At 30.4% G+C, this 20,927-nt stretch overlaps 1 protein-coding gene across 6 annotated transcripts in view; it reads right to left on the bottom strand.

Annotated features, from left to right (window-relative positions):
- Positions 1-1,297: 1,297 nt before the first annotated feature.
- Positions 1,298-20,927, bottom strand: part of LOC145286061 (sentrin-specific protease 6-like) — a 106,301-nt gene continuing 86,671 nt past the window's right edge. For all 6 annotated transcript variants that reach the window (XM_080134734.1, XM_080134732.1, XM_080134735.1 and 3 more), the window contains 11 exons: positions 18,996-19,169; positions 17,921-18,242; positions 16,599-16,715; positions 16,208-16,339; positions 14,540-14,632; positions 13,539-13,692; positions 13,383-13,424; positions 6,962-7,023; positions 6,571-6,639; positions 6,164-6,317; positions 1,298-2,542 (listed from right to left, as the gene is read on the bottom strand). In XM_080134734.1, the coding sequence (XP_079990860.1) occupies positions 2,393-2,542; positions 6,164-6,317; positions 6,571-6,639; positions 6,962-7,023; positions 13,383-13,424; positions 13,539-13,692; positions 14,540-14,632; positions 16,208-16,339; positions 16,599-16,715; positions 17,921-18,242; positions 18,996-19,169 (1,469 nt within the window). In that variant the 3' untranslated portion in view covers positions 1,298-2,392. The remainder of the gene's footprint in view (positions 2,543-6,163; positions 6,318-6,570; positions 6,640-6,961; positions 7,024-13,382; positions 13,425-13,538; positions 13,693-14,539; positions 14,633-16,207; positions 16,340-16,598; positions 16,716-17,920; positions 18,243-18,995; positions 19,170-20,927) is intronic.

The following is a 20,927-nucleotide window of genomic DNA, read 5'->3' as shown; positions in this document are numbered from 1 at the left end:
CTTTGGTGACTATGAACAGCTTTCACTTGCTGCTGTCAATTGTCGATCCATTTCATCACATGAACAAAACTTTTTTGTTACAATCTGTAACAATGCTCTGAATCGTTGACACATTTGTCATTTTTTATTTACTCTAAGCAAATGCGGCACCAACTGTGAACACAATTCTTTAATAAAGTTACCTCTTAACCATTGTTTCTAATATAAGAGAATAATGCTTATCAAACCATTGCTTTGTTTGAACAGTATTTCTCCTCCATAAGAAAGTAATACTTTATCAACACACAAAATTAATATTTTTTCATTGTTCTGAAAATTTGCAACAGTAGTGTCACTTAAATAACTAATTTGTAAACTAATGATCCAAGAAGGCTCAAAGTTTGACACTGCCATTTGAATTTATGAAAATTGTACAGATTTTTTTTTTTTTTTTGATAAAATGAAGGCGTCTATGCCAGACCGAAACTTATTATCTGAGATGTTTATATATATATAAAAAATTACAATGATCCGGAAACAAACATGAATAAATAAAAATTTATGTTCACAAAATTCCATAGAGCATTTTCCAATTATCAATGTTTTTACAAATTTAAACCTTTTGATAAGATTTTAGAAAATTAGCAATTTTTTTTCTTAGCGATCAAATCTTACCTGGATTTTCTAGAATAAATTTACACTCCATGCTCTTCTATTATTATGAATTTTAATAATTCTTTAGCATTGATAGTTTTTCTTTGTAAAATGATAATTCAAAATATGTTGCATTGTAGGGAATGAAGAACTGACCAAGTCGTGTTATAAAAATGAAAGTGTTTTTTTATTTGCTGACTAAAGTGTATATATCAAATATATACATTTATTTTACAATTTGGAGCAAGGAAACATGAAGTCGAAGAAATGTGATATGTAGTTGAAGAGAGAAATGTTGTTGGTGTTCTCGTCAAGACAAAGGTGAGAAGGGGGGGTGCACTCATTGTCTTTTACAATACACCACAGTTTTGATAGATTCTCTTCAACAAGCTGTTTTTTTTTCCTGATTACACACTCACAAATCAACTATTTTTCAAAAATTGTCCTACGGTCACTGGATCATTTTCTAATACCATAGCAAATGTCCATTTAATCTAGACAAATTTTCATTAACAAAAATAAAAATATTTGTTTGGCGCATTTTTAACAATAAAATCTCCATTAAGAAAAAACACTTTGATGAAAAGAAAAAAGGCGACATATACACTGATGTTGACAAGCAGATTTTTACTGGTAAAAACAAAGGGAAGAAGAGAAAAACAACTTGAATAAGGAAATTTTATTTTTTATAAGCATTTCAAATGTGTTCTTGGATTTTTGTTTTTGGTCAATGGAGAAGGACTGTTGAGTTGCGCCCTGCCCCTCCGCCTTTACACACACCATTTCATATGGAGTCAGACACCATGTTTTGTTGTTTGCGAATCAATTTAGAGGACGAGGAGGTAATAGCCATTAATGTTAAAAATGAGGGACCAGGCAGACACAAAAAAGTGAATGGGAAGGAGTGTGGTGGAGTGAAGAGGGGGAAGGAAAAAACAAAGGGACAGAGAATTTGCGACAGTGGGAGAGAAGTGGTAATTTGAGTGCTTGAAATGATAATGAGGCCAGTGGCAAAAATGTGCAAGCTTTGTCATGCAAGGAACATCTTTATTAACAAAAAAAAAGAAAAAAAAAAAAAGAAAAAAAAAAGTGCACGAGCAACTGCTTCACATGTAGTTAAAAAAAAAAAAAGGTTAGCACTGGATTCACAACCAATTACAACAGAGAGAGAGAGAGAGCGAGCAAAGGGGAGAATTGCAGAAAACAAATTAAAAAAAAAGAAGAAAGAAAATCATTCTGGGATTCTTTAAAAAAAAAAAAAAAAAAAAAAAAGCTAGGAGTTAGAAAAACAAAAACCCAAAGTGAAATAATAAAAAAAAAATTTTTTAAGAAAGGAAGGGGTGGGGGGGCAGCAGCAGTGGTAATGGTGGGAGTGGCTTTCATCAAATGAATGCCGGGCACATCATAATATTAATATTTTACAAAAAGATAAATGTTAGAACTTGGGAGAGCAAGTGTGCATAATTGAACATTCTTTTTTCAGAAGTGTGGATGTGGGTGTGGAACACTGCACCTGGATACCAGGTCCTCCCCTCCTCTTCCTCCAAATATTCTCAAAAAGAATGAGAGTTCATATCAGTTTGTCCAAAGGGGATATGAAATATCATGCCCTGCTTTTCTTAGACCTCCCTTCTTCAAAGTGCGGAGGAGGAGCTAGATTCCGGCTATGCATATGCATGCCCATACATTACATACATACGTACATACATACACACACAGACATTGCCATAGCAGCAGAAGCAGCCAACACAAGTCAGTGTCAGCTTTTGTTTTTGGAGGCATTCTTTTCATCCATTTCTTTTTTCAGATTCCAGATCAATTCCTGGATCTCCATCCTCTTTGAGTTCACATGTTCTTCAGAGAACCAGTTTTGTTTTCGAATCGGAATGGTAAAATCTTTTATTGGATTCTGAAATGTAGAAGAATCAAATAAACATTTTTCAAAAAAGTATTAAAAAAATGAGGATGGTGGACAAAAACTGGTTTGATAAAAATAATTCTTATTCTAATAGATTCACTCGTGAGCAACATGGTTACATCTATGCATCATGCTAGAGAGAGAAATTAATATAGCAGATATTATGGAGTTACTATTTAACAGGAACTGATTACATCAGCTCTGGAGATTAACAAAATACCAATTGGTTTCAATCAAAATAATTTTACCTTTAAATTTGTCCATCAATATATTTTTTTTAATTAAGGAAATAACTAAAATATGATTAAAACTATTTACATTCATGTGTAAACAAGATGGACACCACTATTAATTTCAATTAAATTTAATGGAAATATCATTTCAATATGATTCTTAAAGATTATTTTTGAAATATTTTTTTAATAAACAAGTATTTTCACCCTCAGCAAAAGTACAAGAACAATTCTGTTTGTATTTTTTTTTTTAAATTATCAAAAGTTCTATTTCTATATGTTTACAATATAAATAAAAATTGTTTCATTTTTTATTTTTTAAAAATCTGTTTATACTGTTTTTTTTTTTTCATTTCCAGCGGGTTTTTTTTTTTTTTTGCGCGACGTCAACGGAGTAAACAAATGTCACTAAAATTGAATTAAAATTAATATTAATGCCTTCTAGCGATAAAGAAAAAGACCAACATTAAAATAGGTCAATATTAAAAGAAAATTAGAATATTGTTTACAATAAAAGAAAAAAAATTCTGTCTCTATTGTTTAATTTTGGAAAATAAGTTCAGCTTATTTGTAAACTGAATAATATGGTGACTGTTTTCGTGGATAAAAACCAGTGAATCGATATGTGTCCCTTTCGTTTTTGGTTGGAGTTGTTTTGGGTTCGAGGTTAATCGCCACCTAAACTCCAATCTTGCCTTCATTTTATTATAACATTTAGCACACTATAATAAATGGTTTTAGCTTTATGACCAAGCTTGATGAAGTGTAAAGAAAATATCATGAGACTTGTCTTTTGAGCAAGGCAAACGGTAACCAAAATGATAGGAGTAGAAGAAATTGTCTTTATTGAAAACTGGAGATCTATTTTCAATTATAAATATTCATACTTAATTAAATCTTCAGTAAAAAAAGATTTTAAAAATGAATTTATCAATAAAAAAAAAATATATTGGTTAAAAGAAAAACTGATGACTTGCATTTTGTATATTTGAGTTTAAGATTTGAATGTAATGTGGACAGACACAAACTTTCAATCAAATAATAGAATTTAGTCATTTAAGCAAATGTAATAAACCAAACTGACTACTTATTTTTATTTCAAGTTATCTCTATCCGGTATAGCATGGGTGTTTTTATTGATTCTATGTGCAGTCACTTTATCCACAATGTTACTGTCATATATATATGCAGATTTTATTTCACCATAAACCAAACAGTAAAACATGTCATTTTTATATATTATTTCAATATTTGTACCATTATTGGCTAGATAATGCAGAAAAATTAATATATATAATTTTCAAAAAATGTTTGTACAAGTTCTGCTATGCTCAACAAAAATCAATAAAATCAGCCTCATAATACATAATTTTTCCCACTAATAAAAAGGTTTATACATTTCTTACTGTAATTTGTATTCACTTCATTTTTAATTCTATTGTTAAAAATTTAATTCCTTAGCAGTATGAGAATCGGTAACACAATGAAACTGTAGTAAAGTATTAAGTTAAATAAGTTTATTATTTACTATGAAGATTGATAATACCCTGAAACTGCAGTAATGTGTTAAACTATGTATACTAACAGGAATTTTTTTTAAAAAGTAGTAATAGGTAAATTTTTTTTATTTATAACAACTATTATATTATTCAAATAATTTTCAGAAATGAAGTTATATACACTGCTGATCAAAAATTTAGGACCACTTAAAAATCTTTACCCCCCCCCCCCCAAAAAAAAACACCTTTTTTTTAAGGATAGATTTTAAACTCTTCTGACTTAAGGTTACCAATACTACAATCTAAAAGCTTATGGAAACAAAACGCTACATTCCAATGATTTATTTTTAAAATTTACATTTTTATTAAATTAGGATTTTTACACATGATCAAAATTATAAGACCAGAGACAAAAATTCTATTAAATTGTACAAAAAGTGTATGAAAACATTCCACAATCAAACTTAATAATGAGTTTTACCTCCACTGCTTTTGATGACTTTAAAAATTCTTTGGGGCATGCTAGAAGTAAGGGTTTCCATTAAGCTGCAGTTTCTGAAGATGGCTTCACGAAGTTCATTTTTTGTTGAATATTGTTTGCCATTTCAATAAACTTCTCCCCAAACATTTTCAATTGGGTTCAAGTCCGGTGAGCATGCAGGATGTCCCAAGAAATGGACTCCATTTTCTTGTAGAAAGCTCAAGGTCCGTCTTGCAGTGTGGATTGCAGCATTGTCCTGTTGGAATAACCATCCATCCCACACAAACGATGACCCTCTATCATCACAGATGCTTTTTGTAGCATGCTAATATAACCAGCTGCTGTCTGACGACCCTGCATCACCTGGAGCGCCATCGTCCTTCTGCAAGAAAAGGCACCCCCATACCATTACGGACCCTCCACCACTATGACGTGTGGAAAAAATGTCAAGGGGCATGTTTTTGTCATGCCAATATCACTGGAAGCCATCAGGACCATCGAAATTGAATTCTCAGTGTTCTTTAGAAAGTTGCAAATAACAGTTTTACTGCGATTTACCTTAGCTGCTATCGTTCACTGTGACAAGTCTTGCTTATGGAATCCTAGAATTCAAGAGCGCTCAACTTCAGTTAGTTTTCTTGCTTTAGGTATGGTAACACCATTACACATTGATTGCTAATCTCTAACTGAACTAAAAACATTAGAATTACCATAAATCTAACAATTTATACCCTTGATCTTACAATTTTAATCATGTGTAAAAAGCATAATTTAATAAAAATGCAAATTTTTAAATAAAATTTTTGGAATGTACCTTTTTGTTTCCATAACCTTTTAGATTGTAGTATTGGTAACCTTAAGTCGGAGGAGTTTAAAATCTATCCTTAAAAAAAGGTTTCTTTTTAGATATTTTTAAGTGGTCTTAAATTTTGGATCAGCAGTGTATAACTAAATACTTGTACAGATAGAAAAGTGCAGATTTTTTTTATTAACATAACAGCTAATGCTGTGAAAGTGATTAATAAAAAAAAAAATGGATCCAATTTAACAATGTTCGAAACTAATTTAAATATTTTTTAAGAAATTAGAACAAAATAATGGGGTTTTTTTTTATTGTAAAAAGATATGCTAAAAAAAAAAAAAAAAAAAAGGACTATTAGGAATGAAATATGGCATCAATGAAAATTTCCAAAAGTCCGAGTTTCTCTTTATATTATGAGATGAAATGAGAATAAAATTTGCAATAGCAAAAGATGTAGAAAATTTTAATGAATAAAATGTATTGATTTAATGGCAGAATTCTTACAACCTTTCACATTGTTATTTGTGAATCAAAGACTTAAAGGAAAAGTAAATGTTCACATGCAGACATGTCCAAAAAACTCAAAATTAAAATTACCTTGAAAAAACTTTCTACATACTGCAGCACATACACTCCACAATCACTGTAGTTATTCTGTTGGGGTACTTTGGGTACGCCACCTTTTATGAAGTCTTTGTCAAACACTCGCTTGGGGGTTTTCTTTCTAGTATCCCATTCAACTTGTAAATATCTACAATAGACAACGTAGAATATTCAGTAAATAAATGATATAATATCAAGAGTTTGTGATGTAACATCTATCATAATATATTAGTAAAATATAAGAATGAAATTTGGAATATATAGCACATTTTAAACAATTAGAATTTGAAAAGAATTTTTTAACTGTTATTTTTAATGCACAAATTAAAAAAATTTCAAAAGATTTTCTGGGTAAAAATAAGGGAGGGATGAAGATAAAGTAGTTTATTTAAATTCCTTACTCTCTTAGAGTTTTCACTACATTTGTCCGGGATGGACCAGCCAAAGAGTCAAAAATTAAAATACAGGGTCTGTAAAAAGAAAAAAAAAAAAAAGAAAAGGTTTAGGCAAACAATGAAGCATCAAATGACAAAAATGAAAACAACTTTTTTTTGTCAGATCATCGTTAAAATCCAAAATCCAATGTTAAAAGAAAACATTGTTTTCAAAGAATTCTTTGAAGTTGAAAAACCTAACATAATTGAAGATGAAATACTGATGAAATGGATTAAAAAGATTTCATTTATCTTTAACTTAAATTTTTGTATTAATACATATTGAATTAATAAAGTTTTTAAATATGAATTAGTCATTGAATAGATAAAGAAAAAGGGAAAAACAGAAATGACTCACTGCTTGAATCCATAAATTTCTGTGTAAGAATCTTTCCGTAATTCACTAATTTTAATTTGAGTCTGAAACGAAAGATGAAGTGTAACAGTTTAGTTAAAAACGGATTCATATAAAGTATTTCTAAAATATATAGAAAAAATTACAAAATGATTTTTAGAGTTAAATGGACAGATAACTCAAAATAGAAAAATGATTAAAAATTTTCTATCATGACAAGTTCATTTTTCAGGGCACATTTTTACGCTTTATTTCAGCTCATCATGATCGATTCCCTAGAGATACTGATTCTAATAAGTACAAAATTAAATGATAATCACACTGTTCTGTCATTAGTTAAAAAAAAATATTCTTTGTTTTCATGCATGGTCAGAAATTACTTGAATTTTTTTACATTTTTGATTTTGCACCTCAATGAGCTGTATTTCACACAGATCATGCATTCAGATTTAGTTCAGAAGCACTTAGTTGATAAATTTTTTGGATATATTATTTGAAAAACTTTTTTCTAATAACAAAACAACAGTTCTTGTCCAGAGTTTCTCTCTATTTAAAAAAAAAAAAAATCTGTATGACTTATGTACCAGTGTCAAAAGCAAAATATATTCTAAAGTTTTACTTTTGAATAAAAAAAATTAAAAAAAAAAATTTCTAAGAGTATCCGAGAAGTGATTGTCTTGCCTGCCATTTTTAAAGCTTTTTAATTGGTTTGGGTCGAAAATTTGAGCTACCAATATATAAATGTATGTATGTTTGCATGTCTGCCTAAAACTTTCGACAGAGGCGACTGATTTTTCACAAGATCAGTATAGTTTTGAAGTTCGACCCTTCAAACAACACATACCAAAAAATTGGCTAAAAACATTCATTTCTTCACCCTCAACTGGTCACTTTTCTACAGGGAGGGGTCGCTTTTTCGTCGATATTTTCAAAAGTCATCCCCTCTTTTCGATTGTCTAGCCTCAATTTAAACCTATGTCACTTCCGGTTTGGCGGTGGTCGTAACAGCAAAGACGTCACTTTTTTTCCCCCTGTTTTTTTCCTCCTTCACGGTACGGGTTCGAGCCTGCTTTCCTACTACTACTTTTTTTTGTTTTGCTCAACACACACCTCCAAACACCCAGGCAACGCCGGGCAACCATGCTAGTATATGTATAAAAGTGGAAATGTCTGTCTGTCTGTCTGTGTACATTTCCCTACCAAATAACTGTCAATTTTTGGTCTACAGACTTGAGATTTGACATAAGGCGTATTAAGATTTGGGAAAATCGTTTTAATCCGTTTTCGGACAGAAATTTGTCAAGGGTCAAAATTCGATGATTTGACCTTTAAAAACTCTACCAAACTCCATCAATTTTGGGTCTAAACACTTGAAATTTAAAATGTAGTTTACTTGGACATGGATCTAACTTTATAATTTGATTTGAACCCCCCAAAATAAATGTAAAGGGTTCAAAATTTGGGTCAAATTTAAAAAAAAAATTGGCCACTTCGGTCTTTATGAAATTACTCAGCCAATTTTTTGTCTAAACAATTGAAATTTTACAAAAAGTGTATTCAGACATAGGGTTGGTTGGTTTATTGGGGCTTCACGGCATATCAACCACTGTGGGTCATTTAATGCAAAGCTATGTATTTAGTTGAGATTGATTTTTTTTTTTTTTTTTCGAGTTACGTATTTTAAAATTTTTTGAGTTTTTACGGTTTAAAGTGATGTGAAGAGTTGTATTTTTTTTTTTTTAAGTATTTGATGATTTGGTATGGTGTTACCTTGTGAAACAATTCTTTGATTTTGTTTACTGTATAATATTCATTTCTGATAGTTTCGTATTTTTGACATTCTGTTAATATGTTTTATTGTCATCTGTTTGTCGCAGAAAGTGCATTTTGGTTTTTCTGTTGCTTCGATTAGGTATGAGTGTGTTAATTTGGTATGTCCAATTCTGATTCTGTTTACAACGATATTTTCTCTTCGTCCTTTTATTGTTGTTTTGTTTTTGTGTTTTATTATGGGTTGGTGCTTGTGTAGTTTGTTTTGGGTATATGTGTCCCATTCTGTTTGCCATTTATTTTTGTTATATTCCCTTATTTTTCTGCTGAAATCTGTGTATGGTATTTTGATGTTTGTTATATTTTTGCTAATGGCTTCTTTGGTTAATTTGTCAACTTCTTCATTGTCTGGAATGCCAACATGACTTGGATCCAGGCTAAGATTATTTCTTTTCCTTTTTCAATAATTTCATTGTATTTGTTCATTATATCTAATATATAAGGATGCTCTAGTTCTTCTCCTCTTAGAGCTAAGATGCATGACAAAGAATCGGTATAAATAACGAATGTTTTCTTACTGTCGTTCTTAATTCAAGTGCCATTTTGATTGCTTGTAGTTCTGCTGTGTATATTGATGCGTGCGTCGATGGAAAGTCTTATTTGGAGATGGTTCTGTCCATCTATACATGCCGCACCTGTTCCTTTTTTTGTTTTGGATCCATCAGTGTATATTTCTTTGTGTTGTAGGTACTTTTCTCTGAGTTCACCGAAGTGGCTTTTATTTATTAAGTTGTTGGTATTGTTTCTTTGGTATGTAGTAAGAGTCAGATCAGTGCTTGGATCTTCCAAAGTCCATGGTGGTTTGTTGCTTACTGTGTGTGTGTGACTATTTTATTAGGGTTTTCGTTAATTTGAGTTAATATTTCTTTGATGCGATATCCGAAAGAAGGTATGTTTTTTGGTTTGCTGGTATAAAAGTTTGTATATTGTAGGTTGAAGGTTTTTTTTTGTGTGTTGGGTTGTTTGGATAACTTTGTAGTTTTATTGCGTATTGTGTTATTAATTTCTGCCATCTTAAATGTAGAGGGGGTTCATTGGCTTCTATGTATAGGCTTTCCATGGGTGATGTTTGATATGCTCCCAGACCAAGTATTAATCCTTGATTTTGTATGGTTAATAATTTTTGGAGATAGGATTTATGGGTGGAGCTATATGTGATGCATCCATAATCTAATTTTGATCTTATGTGTGCCTGGTGTATTTTTAACATTGTGTCTTGGTCTGCTCCCCAGTCTGTTTTTGATATTACTTTTAAAATTTTCATTGCTTTTTGGCATTTTTGCTTTAAGTTAGTGACATGATTATTGAAATTAAGTTCATTGTCCAGTGTGATACCTACAAATTTCGTGTGTTGTGCTATTGGGATTGGGTTTCCTTGTATTTGTAGTTGTGGATCCAGATGATATTTTTGTTTTCTGCAGAAATGAATACAGACAGTTTTGTTTTGTGCCAACTTGAATCCATTTTTAATGATCCAGTTTTCGATTTTGTTTAAGCATTGCTGCATCTTTCTTTCAATTGTTGTTATATTTAATGCAGAATGTGCAATTGAAAAGTCATCTACAAATAATGATCTTTCAAATTGTGCGTTGACAATTTGTGTGATTTCATTTATTTTAATTAAGAATAAGGTGGTGGATAATATGCTACCTTGTGGCACTCCTGCTTCTTGCTCGTATTGATTTGATAGTGTGTTTCCTTGTCGTACTTTGTAGTATCTTTGAGACAGGAAGTTTTGTATAAATATTGCCATATTTACTCTTATTCCCATATTGTGTATTCAGACATAGGGAAAGCTTTCTAATCGGTTTTTGTCCGAAACGTTGGCTGCCAATAGGTCAAAGTTCAATAGATTTGACCTTTATGATCTCTTGCAAACTATTAAGCTAATTTTGTGTCTAAACAATTGAAATTTTACATAAAGGGTATTCAGACATGCAGCAAGCTTTTTAATCAGTTTTGGGGCAAAAATTTGACTGCCAAAAGGTCAAAGTTTACAAAGTAGACCTTTGCAGATTCTACCAAACTTCTCCGCCAATTTTGAGTCTAAACACTTGAAATTTTAAATGTAGGCAACTAAGACATGAGTCAAACATTTTATTTTGATTTGAAACAAAACAAATGTTTAGGGGTCAAAATTTATCTCTTCTGTCTCTACGAAATTAAGACAATTTGGGGTCTAAACATTTGAAATTTGGCATGAAAGTATATTTACACATAGAGCAAGTTATGAAAAGGGCTCGAGCAAAACTGGACAGTAGTAAATAAGGTCGGTGTTGAGAGTAATAGTAAATTAATAGCAAATAATTTTGGGTTTGAGATTAATAGTGAATTAAGTGTAATTAAGTTTGGAGTTTAGAGTAATAGTAAATAAGTAGCAAATAATTTGGGGTTTAAGATTAATAGTGAATGATTAGTAAATAAGTTTGGATTTGAAAATAGTAATATATGTAATAGAAGTCTCTGAATGTATATACCGTTCACTGGACAAAACAGGGGAGGGTAGAGCGGTAGCTCTTGATATATCTTAGGATGGAGTACTGTTGTCACATTTGGGCTGGTGCATCTGCTGCTTGTCGCTCACTCCTGGGCAGGGTTTAAAAGAGAGTCGCCAACCTGATAGAGCCTGAACTGTTATCTAGGCTTTAGCCTCTGTCCCATCGACAAGATGTTGCATCCCTCTGCCTGTTCTACAAATACTTTAATGGTGAATGCGCTGACGAACTGCAAACACTTGTACCTCCTCGACGTGACTATCCCCGACAAGCAACTAAGTCCCACCCCTTTACAATAGAGATCCCTAGGTGTAGGAAAGCCTTTTACTCTAATAGTTTCTTCCTCAGAACTGCAAGTCTTTGGAACTCCCTTCCGGGATTCTGCTTTCCCAACTGTACTGATATGCAGAAGTTCAAGTATAATGTGAACAAACATCTTGCTACTCATTTCCCTTTATAATGCCCCCGCAAATTATGTCCCCAATAGTAGCCCCCTACTTCAAAGTGGCACTGTGCCTTGTTTGGGGTGAAAATTGAATAAAAAATTAAAAAAAAAAAATTAATAGCAAATAATGTTGTGTTTGAGATTAATAGTGAATTATTAAATAGGTTTTGAGTTGAGAGTAATTGTAATAGCAAATAATTTTGGGTTTGAGATTAATAGTGAATCATTAGTAAATAAGTATAGACTTGAGAACAATAGTAAATTTATAGCAAATAATTTTGGGTTTGAGATCAGTAGTGAATTAATAGTACATAAGTTTGGATTTAAGAGTAATAGTAAATTTGTGTCAAATAATTTCAGGTTTGAGATTAACAGTGAATTATTCGTAAATAAGTTTGGAGAGCAAATGCTTTTTGGGTTTGAGATTAATAGTGAATTAATAGTGAACTTAGTAAATAAGTGTGGAGTTGAGAACAATAGTAAATTGGTATCAAATAATTTTGGGTTTGAGATTAATAGTGAATTAATAGTAAAATATTTGGAGTTGAGAAAATAGTGAATTAGTAGCAAATAATTTTGGGTTTGAGATTAATAGTGAATTAATAGTAAATAGGTTTGAATTTGAGAGCAATAGTCAATTAATAGCAAATAATTTTGGGTTGAGATTATTAGTGAATAGTAAATAAGTTTGGATTTAGGAATAATAGTAAATTAGTAGCAAATAATTTTGGGTTTGAGATTAATGGTTAATTAATTTATCTATTATATCTATTAAAGTAATATTGCCTGTTTGTGTGTGTACCTAGCAAACTACTCTGTCAATTTTTATCTACAAACTCAAAATTCGACATAAGGATTATTGAGATTTGGGAAAATCTTTTTAATCAGTTTTTGGTCAGAAATTTGGCTGTCAAGGGGTCAAAGTTCAATGATTTGAGCTTTGAAAACTTTACCAAACTCCTTCGACAATTTTTCGTCTAAAGAAATTTTAAATGTAGGTTACCTGTACATGAGTACAAACTTTATATATAAAGTTATTAACATAGGGCCCAAGCAACGCCGGGCTGAACTGCTAGTGTTAAAATAAATTGATACCTTCAAAGAAGAAATTCTATCATGATTATTGGCAAAATAAATACGTTTATAATAGTCTGAGTTGTTAAGTATGAAGGTACTTATCTATACTTAAATTATGAGAATGAATAAGGACTCCTGCATACTTTGTTCCCAGCTTTAATTCCAAATATCACCATATGATATAAACATGACAAATGAAATATTTACTTAACATTAATAATTTCAGTGACATTAAGTTTTTACCTTTCTTATAATCAGAAACAGTTAAATAGAAAGCAATTCAATTTGAAAGAAAATCATTAAAAGTTAATCTCATTTTCTTTCTTGAAATTATACACCTTATGTAATTATCAATATTCCAAAAATATTTCTTAAAAATTATATTCTCTACATTTAATTAGAATTGTTGAGAAGACCTGGGTTCAAATGCTACATTTTTAAAAAATAAATTATAAATTCAACAAATTGGTTAATCTTTGTCATTTTAACAAATTTCAGAACAATCTAAGAGATGTTTTTTTTTTTTAATTTACATCTTTACATATGGTAAATGAGGAGTAAAAATTTAACAACTTACCTTTTGAGTTTCAGGAGTTGTAGGTACAGCATCTTTTATAACCTAAATAAAAGAAGTTGCAATTTAATAGTAGCCAAACACAAATCTGATGATAAATCAAGATGAAAAAAAAAAAAAAAAAGAAAAAGAAGAATACTTTTTATGAATGAATCTTACTTTGTTGGTATCATCTGAAGAACTGACTGTTTCTGTTTGAATAGCCATTTTTTGTACAGGGCTACTACTTTCTGGATTGCTAACAAACAAATAACGGACGGACTGTGGACGTTCCATCCCTGGGAAACAGATAATGGCCAGAAACCAGTGGGCACTTAAAAAAAAAAAATTCAGGATTTACAAAGGTAAAAAAGTTATATTACATAATATAAACAAAGCTAATGAGCTAAAGTCTTAAATAGTTTATAAAACTAAAACATCAATGAACAGATTAGACCAATCATAGATTTGTTATTTTTGTTTTTCATTCATTCTTTCTGTGATGTATATATCCATGATTGAAAGAAAATATCTTACAGTCAATGAAATCAATACAAAATGTAGCAATAGCAAATCTTTTTAAAGATAAACAAAAAATTATTTTAAATAGCAGAGAGGATATCAAACTAATTTTCATATTTCAAATCATAATCAGATTTTATTTATCTTTTCAAAAGATGTTTGATAATTACAATTTGATGTTCATGCATACCCCCCACCCCCACCAAATAAAGAAAAATATGTATAATGTATGCACCCATGATGGAAAGAAAATATTGTACACTTAGAAAGAAAAATCACATAATTGATCAAGTAGTTTTTTTTTTATTTCTAAATAAGAAAATAAAATTTTATGCCGAAACCGTGAGACAATCTTGCGATGCCATCTTGCAAAGTCTGAAGAAAGAAGCAAGATAACTTTAAATAACTCGAAATTTACAAGATTTTAAAAGGCTATTTTTAACATGGAAAGGAGGAGTGGTTGGAAAATTTTAATTAGCTTGGAATTTTTTTTAAAACAAATAAAATTTATCAATTTATGTACAATATTTTCATTCTGTCCCATCAAAGATTTTTCTTTATTTTTGTTTGTTAATATAATTAGAGATGAAATAAATATTCCATAATTATGAGGGAAATTTTTTTATAAATTAACTATTGAAAAAACAGGAAGAACTTACTTTTCATTAATTGGAACAATAATAAAATCTTTTTCAAAGATGTCCACATGTCGAGTCCAGGTCTTCACTTGTGCATGTCTTTTCATCATTGGCCTAAAAATAAGTACAAAAATGCTGTTAACGTGAAACTTATGACTAACGATTTTTTTCACAAAGATGTTCAATGTAAATATTCTTTCAATTTATGTAAACAACTTTTATATACAGACTTTAATAGCATCAGGAAGATTTTTGTCATCCTAATATTTATATAAACCAACAAATTAGGTGGTTAACATTAGACAATTGTAGTTGCATTTGAGTGGCCAACTATAATTCTACCAAATAGCCACGATACAAATTTGGCCTGAAGAAACAGAATTATTATTAAATGCTAGAAAATCTGTCAGGTTATGAAAAATGAAATATTAAAATCTTTTGGGCGAGTCAAAGTCCACTCAACTGTCAAACTTCGTGTTAAAAATCTCACCTAAAATTAACCGATTTCACTCTTACTTTTCTGCATCTCTAATCATGTGATTTCTGCCAAAGAAGGAAGATAGTAAAAGTGCTTCATTCATTTGGATTGAAACTTTTTCACAGCAGGTTTACCAGAAACCAATTTCTCCCAGTCCTCCACAGGGATGACATTTACCAGTTGAGACTTCTCAAAATAAGGATGCAGTAATCATCCATTCACACTAGGTGATCAGAACAGGGTTATATATGCTCTCGATAAAAAATAGGTGACATTTTTCAAATAGTGATAGCCGTTTTGATGGAATTTTTTGAAATGTCAGATTTCAAATGTGTATAAAAGGATAGAGGGTATACAATGCCATGCTCCAAAATCTTTGATCAAACTTTCTCCAACCTTAAGAAACCCTTCCGTATCTAAAGCATTTTCTTTGCATAGACAAAACTATCAAGGAGACTGAAATTCCTTAAGTAAATTTTTATGAACACTGTCTCATGCAATCACTGCATCAGTCATGATCGTCTCACTCGTAAGGGTCTAAAGTTGTTATCTAATACAGTCAGTTTTGCAACAAAGGAATTCTCCCTCCAATACGAAAAACTACAAGCCCAGTTTATAAACAAGTAATGTTTATTTTGGATATTTTACAAGTTGTACTCATTTCTCAAGGCTGAATGGTAGGTTTGCAGGTCTTTGTCTGACAAGACAAAAAAAAAACATGGAAGTACCATTACAGTCCTTTGGTTGAGAGACCTAAAGGACCCAAATGCCTGGCAGAGGGGAACACCAGCCAAACTGTCTGGCAACTCTTTGGAAAATCAACTGCCCCGTCCAATGTTCAACTTCACCCCCCACCCCCCAACTCCTCTTCCTTCGGAGGGCTTACTATGACCAGCTCTTAGAATCTTTTTCAGCACCTTTTGTTAAGGATGGCTATTCATTTAGCCAGAAATTTAACATTCAAGACATTCAACGGAGATAACATTTCCATTTATAGGAGCTTCACAAAAACCGATCCCAGCATGACATTTCCATTCAATGCCAGAGACATTTTTAGCTATCTATGACCCCCCCCCTCTCTCCTCCGCCAAGCATCTATCATTGTAAATAAATAAAAAATACTGATTCTTTTTCAGATTCACAATTAACTCTAAGAAACGCCACCCTTACTATAATTAACAATTGAAAACTGACATTTGAGTTATACTTACGAGCTTTCTATGCCCTGTTCATTGTTGAAAGTATGCCTGTTCAATCGTTGTGTAAGACGCTTGTAAAAGAATGAACTGAAGACATGAGTACGCTGACGATCATTTTCAGATAATTTTTCTATAACTAAATACCTGTAAAGTACAAAGAAATAAAAGGAGTCAAAAGAGGAGGATGAAGATTATCATTTACACTTCATGCAAAATTTCATCTTTATTATTTACAAATGTTATAAAAACATAAATTTATCCTTAGAAAGATTGACAAAGTTCCTCTTTTTTACTTGTATAAGAAAGGAAAACAATTATATAGACATTCAAAAAACATTTGTTTTTGTAAAATGCCTTATTTTCTTTAAAAGAAAAGATCAAATAATACAAGAAAAAAACTTACTTTAAGAAAAAGTCAATAATAACATCATTAAGGAATTCTCCCTCATTCAAACAGTAGAAATCCTCATTTGTAATTGTGATGCCACCTTTGGCTGGCGGAGGTGGAAATGTTATCAAGCTGAGGGGAAAGAAACATTTTTTAGGACAAATATTCATAAAGATTTTGTAGTTATGTTTACAAGTTTACATTTTCACAAGTAAAACAATATTATTTATTTAACCTTTGTTTTTTATCACGGATTTGTCATTTCATTCTTTTTATGTAATTAACAATTTTTTTTTATTTAGATATATACTATTTAAATTGAACACATTGTTTATTTTATGGTTTGATTCGGTCTGATTTTGTAGATTAAAATATGAAAATCTATAAACAAAATATAATATTTTGTACTAATGCATATTAAGAACTGAATTTTTGTAAATATCCACTAGAGCTGGACCGGAAACTTATGCTAACTGCCACAATATGTCCAGCACTTGTCGAGTTAAGCAGCCAATCAGAAATCAATAACAAATGTGATTAGCTAATATATTAGAAACTACATAATAATTGATAAATTGGAAGAAAATTTTTTAAAAAAATAATCTAATTTTAATCATGGAGCAGCACACAGCAATGAATTTAATCAGGTTGGACAAATTACTACAGATGCCGGAGCAGGCCAGGGCATACGGTGGAGATCGATGAGTCTATCTTTAACAGAAGGAAACATAATGTCAGAAGACTCCTTGCACCACCCTGGGTTTTTGGTGGATATGACCTTGCATAGAATCTTTCTTTACCATCATCTGCTGCCCTACGGTGGACCGAAAATATTCCTAAGAGAATATCCTGGTCTCCTCTAACAATTTCCTTATCAACGAAAAAAATAAAAAAGTTTTATACTCCTCAACCCTCAAAAAAATCCTTGCAACTTTTCTTGAATAAAATTAACTTACAATTAAAAAAATTGTTTTCCATAAACTGGTTTTCCAGGGAATTTAAAGGAAAACATTTTAATTTCTGTTGTTATTTATTACAAGAAAAAAAAAAAAGCAATTCTTAAAACTTTTATTGAAAAAAAAAAAAAAAAAAAAAAAAAATTAAAAACAATGTTTGAAAAAAAAAAAAAAAAAAATTGTTTTCTAGCGTTTTTAAGATTTGACCAGTGGCAGTTTATGTTGGGTACTGATCAAATCCGAGCGGACGTTTAAGGAAATCCAATTTTTAAATATATAACAGTACCAAATATTTAATAAAAAAAAGTAGTAAGAATGGATTTTGTAAAAACACTGGATTTTTTTGTTCTTGATTAGAATAGAATTATTTTAGACACCTACTTTTCAACAGGTCCAGAGAATCCCATATGAGGAGGTGAGGAGTTGTCTTGGTATAATGCCAAACTTCCATCAAGAGGACTAGATGGATATGGACTCTCTGGAGATGAAGGGAAAGACAACATTTGTTGTATTTGGGGGCAGGTCTCCGCCAGCCTTTTGTTAGCCTCATCTGGTAAGATTTCACGGTAGATTTCTTGGTCCTGTCCTAGAGTTTGGGACTGAATTTTCTGGTAAGACTGAAAAATTTCAGCCGTAGCCTTGCGAACAGAACTTATTTTCTTGCTGGGTTCTAAAAGCATCACTATATATTGCTGACTGGCATCTGAAAATTAAATGAGTTTATAAAAAATTAAGAAATTGGCTACAATAAGAGATTTGTAAATATAATATACTTAGCCTACTAGCCTTAAATATTTGAGTGCAGTAATTTAAATTCATTATAATTTCATATACAACAGAAGAAGGATTTATATGCGAGAGTGAATTAAAAATGGTATACTTTTTCATTGGTTCCCAACTTTACAATTTTTAAGATTAAAGTTAATTTAATTAAAAAAAAAAAATTGTTTTTTACTGTGTCCAAGGGAGCTAATTCAAGAGATTATGCAGAATGGGGCAAAATCTTTCAAGAAAATTCTACTTGGAAATACTTTTGTCAAAAGTGTTGTGCAAGGACAAGTATTACCATGATGAAAAATGACTCCATTTCTATTGACTAAAGGTCATTTTAAGGTCAATATGGGTGAAAATATTACAGAAAAATATGAATAAGGCTTTAATAATCTGACAGAAAAGGTTATAAATCAATCATAGTGATATGTTTTAGTAATAACAATAAATGGTTTAAAAATATCCCTTCTACAAATCGGCAAAATCTTTTGCACCGACTTGACAGAAGAATAAGTATTTCAAGTAAACAGAATGTATCTCGGGTTTAAGATAATTTAAGTCGTTTGATGAATGATAATTTGACCTTTGCTCATATTATAAAAAGAAAGATTGTTTCTGACATATTCAAGATTTAATTAAAATTAGATTATCTTAAAGCTTTTGCTCTGTACAGCTAAATACTTACCTGAACTTTCAGGATCAAAGTAAAGTTTAGAATCATGTGTCATATTTAGTACAGCTCGTATTCGACCACCACAGCTGGCCGCAAGGTGTAAGAAGATAACTGGCCGATGATTAACAAAACTACATTCACAGGATTTAAACTCCACAGGAAATATTTTGAATGTAACACTATCATCTGCAGAAAATAAACATTAAAACTTCAGTGAATCAATTTTATCTTTATCACATTCAAACAATATTTTTCAAAAACTTTTTTTGACATAGCTATTGACTTGATAAACCCTAAAGTTTTAAAAGGGCTTATGAAGATGCATGTGAGAGAAAATGTATAAGTTTATACCTTCAAACAAAACGTCTAACTACAGCACTTTTACTTAACTTATTCAACAACTTCAAAGACTTATTTAATTACAATAATTCAGGAGAATCTTATTTAAATACTACTCCAGCCAAGACAAATCAGAAATGGCCAAGTCATCACCGAACAGTCACTTAGTACCCACATTAAATAAAATAACTTATTCATTTTTCCTTAATTCGAAGGTTTAGGTAGCTAGATTACTTCCCCTGTCCTTTAAGTTTCATAATTTTTTCAAATTATTAAGTGAATCAAATATATTTTAGTTTTGTAGGAAGTTTTTCAACTTTTTTTTTTTTTGAAGAATTGAAAAAAAATTTGTTAACCTTAACTAATTTTACTTGTTCGTAGCTTCTCTTGATCAGAAGAAAATATTCGTAAATTTTTATATATTATTAAATATATTTTTTTTGCCAAAAGACGTTTTTGTCAGAATGCGATTGTTTTATCAGGAGATTTAACATCTGCTGACATTACAGCTAAATTGATTTTGATTCTGCAGTTGTATGATTTCATATCTACCTTTTTACATTTTAATTGGAAGCATTCAAACCAATATGAATCTATGGCTGGAGAAGTAGCATTATTTATTTTTGTGAATCATTTTTAATTCCTTGTACGATTTATTTGCAGATGCATAAAAAAATGTCAGAAAAACACTTTTTATTTTTGGTAATATATGGTTGGTTATATTTATCTCCTACCCAACATCCATAAAATTTGTTGATTAAATCTATTGAAAAAAAAAAAAAACTAAGTTAAAAATGGCATTATACATAGCTTCATTTATTAATAATTATTAGTAAACAATACTACAATATTATACAAGTCTTTAATTTTTAAGGAGGAAAAAAGAAAAAGATATGAGCATTTATTATAAAAAGGTTGTGTATAAAAAAAAGGAAATCCAAAGTTTTAATCATTTAATCCAGCAAAAATTGCAACTATCATATACAAACTTCATATCAAAATGTTGAATCTTCACTAATTCAGTTGTGCTGTTATTGTCATTCAAAACACCAGCTAACAAATTTAATAAGACAATTTCTGATATTCACCAGATAGTAGCGTGTTCACTAAATTCACATGGATCACTTTCCGATACAAATCTAAAATATTTCAAACAAATTAGATTTTAGATTTTTTTTTTTTTTTAGTTAAATTATCATTATCCTATTTGAAAGATGTTTGATAAAATAAGAACAATATTATTTAAAAGAGAAGATTCACCAAAAAAATGGTTATTTGATCACTTAATATTGACCACATTGCTGATTTGTGGGGAAAAAGACAAAAAGGTTCTAAATTTGAATGATCATTAATGTTTCATTGCAGGTAAGTTCTTATTCATTGATAGAGTTTTACTTTGAAAAAGTAATAAATATTCATTAATACTGATTCTTTTTGTAAGAAAACGGTATTGTTTTCCTAAGTTTATTTTATGTATGCATTTAATACACGAAAAAGCCCCAAAACATGAAGGCTCCATTTATTGAACTTGACTAATAAAATCTGGAGCATTGGTGAAGATTCAGAAGGTAGATGTGAAAACAGAGAGAAAAGGAAAAGACAACT

Source organism: Euprymna scolopes, chromosome 10, assembly GCF_053919585.1.
Source record: "Euprymna scolopes isolate OS-2025 chromosome 10, ASM5391958v1, whole genome shotgun sequence".
NCBI lineage: Eukaryota > Metazoa > Mollusca > Cephalopoda > Sepiida > Sepiolidae > Euprymna > Euprymna scolopes.
The sequence above is the reverse complement of the archived record's forward strand: the minus strand, read 5'-3'. Positions and strand labels throughout refer to the sequence as shown.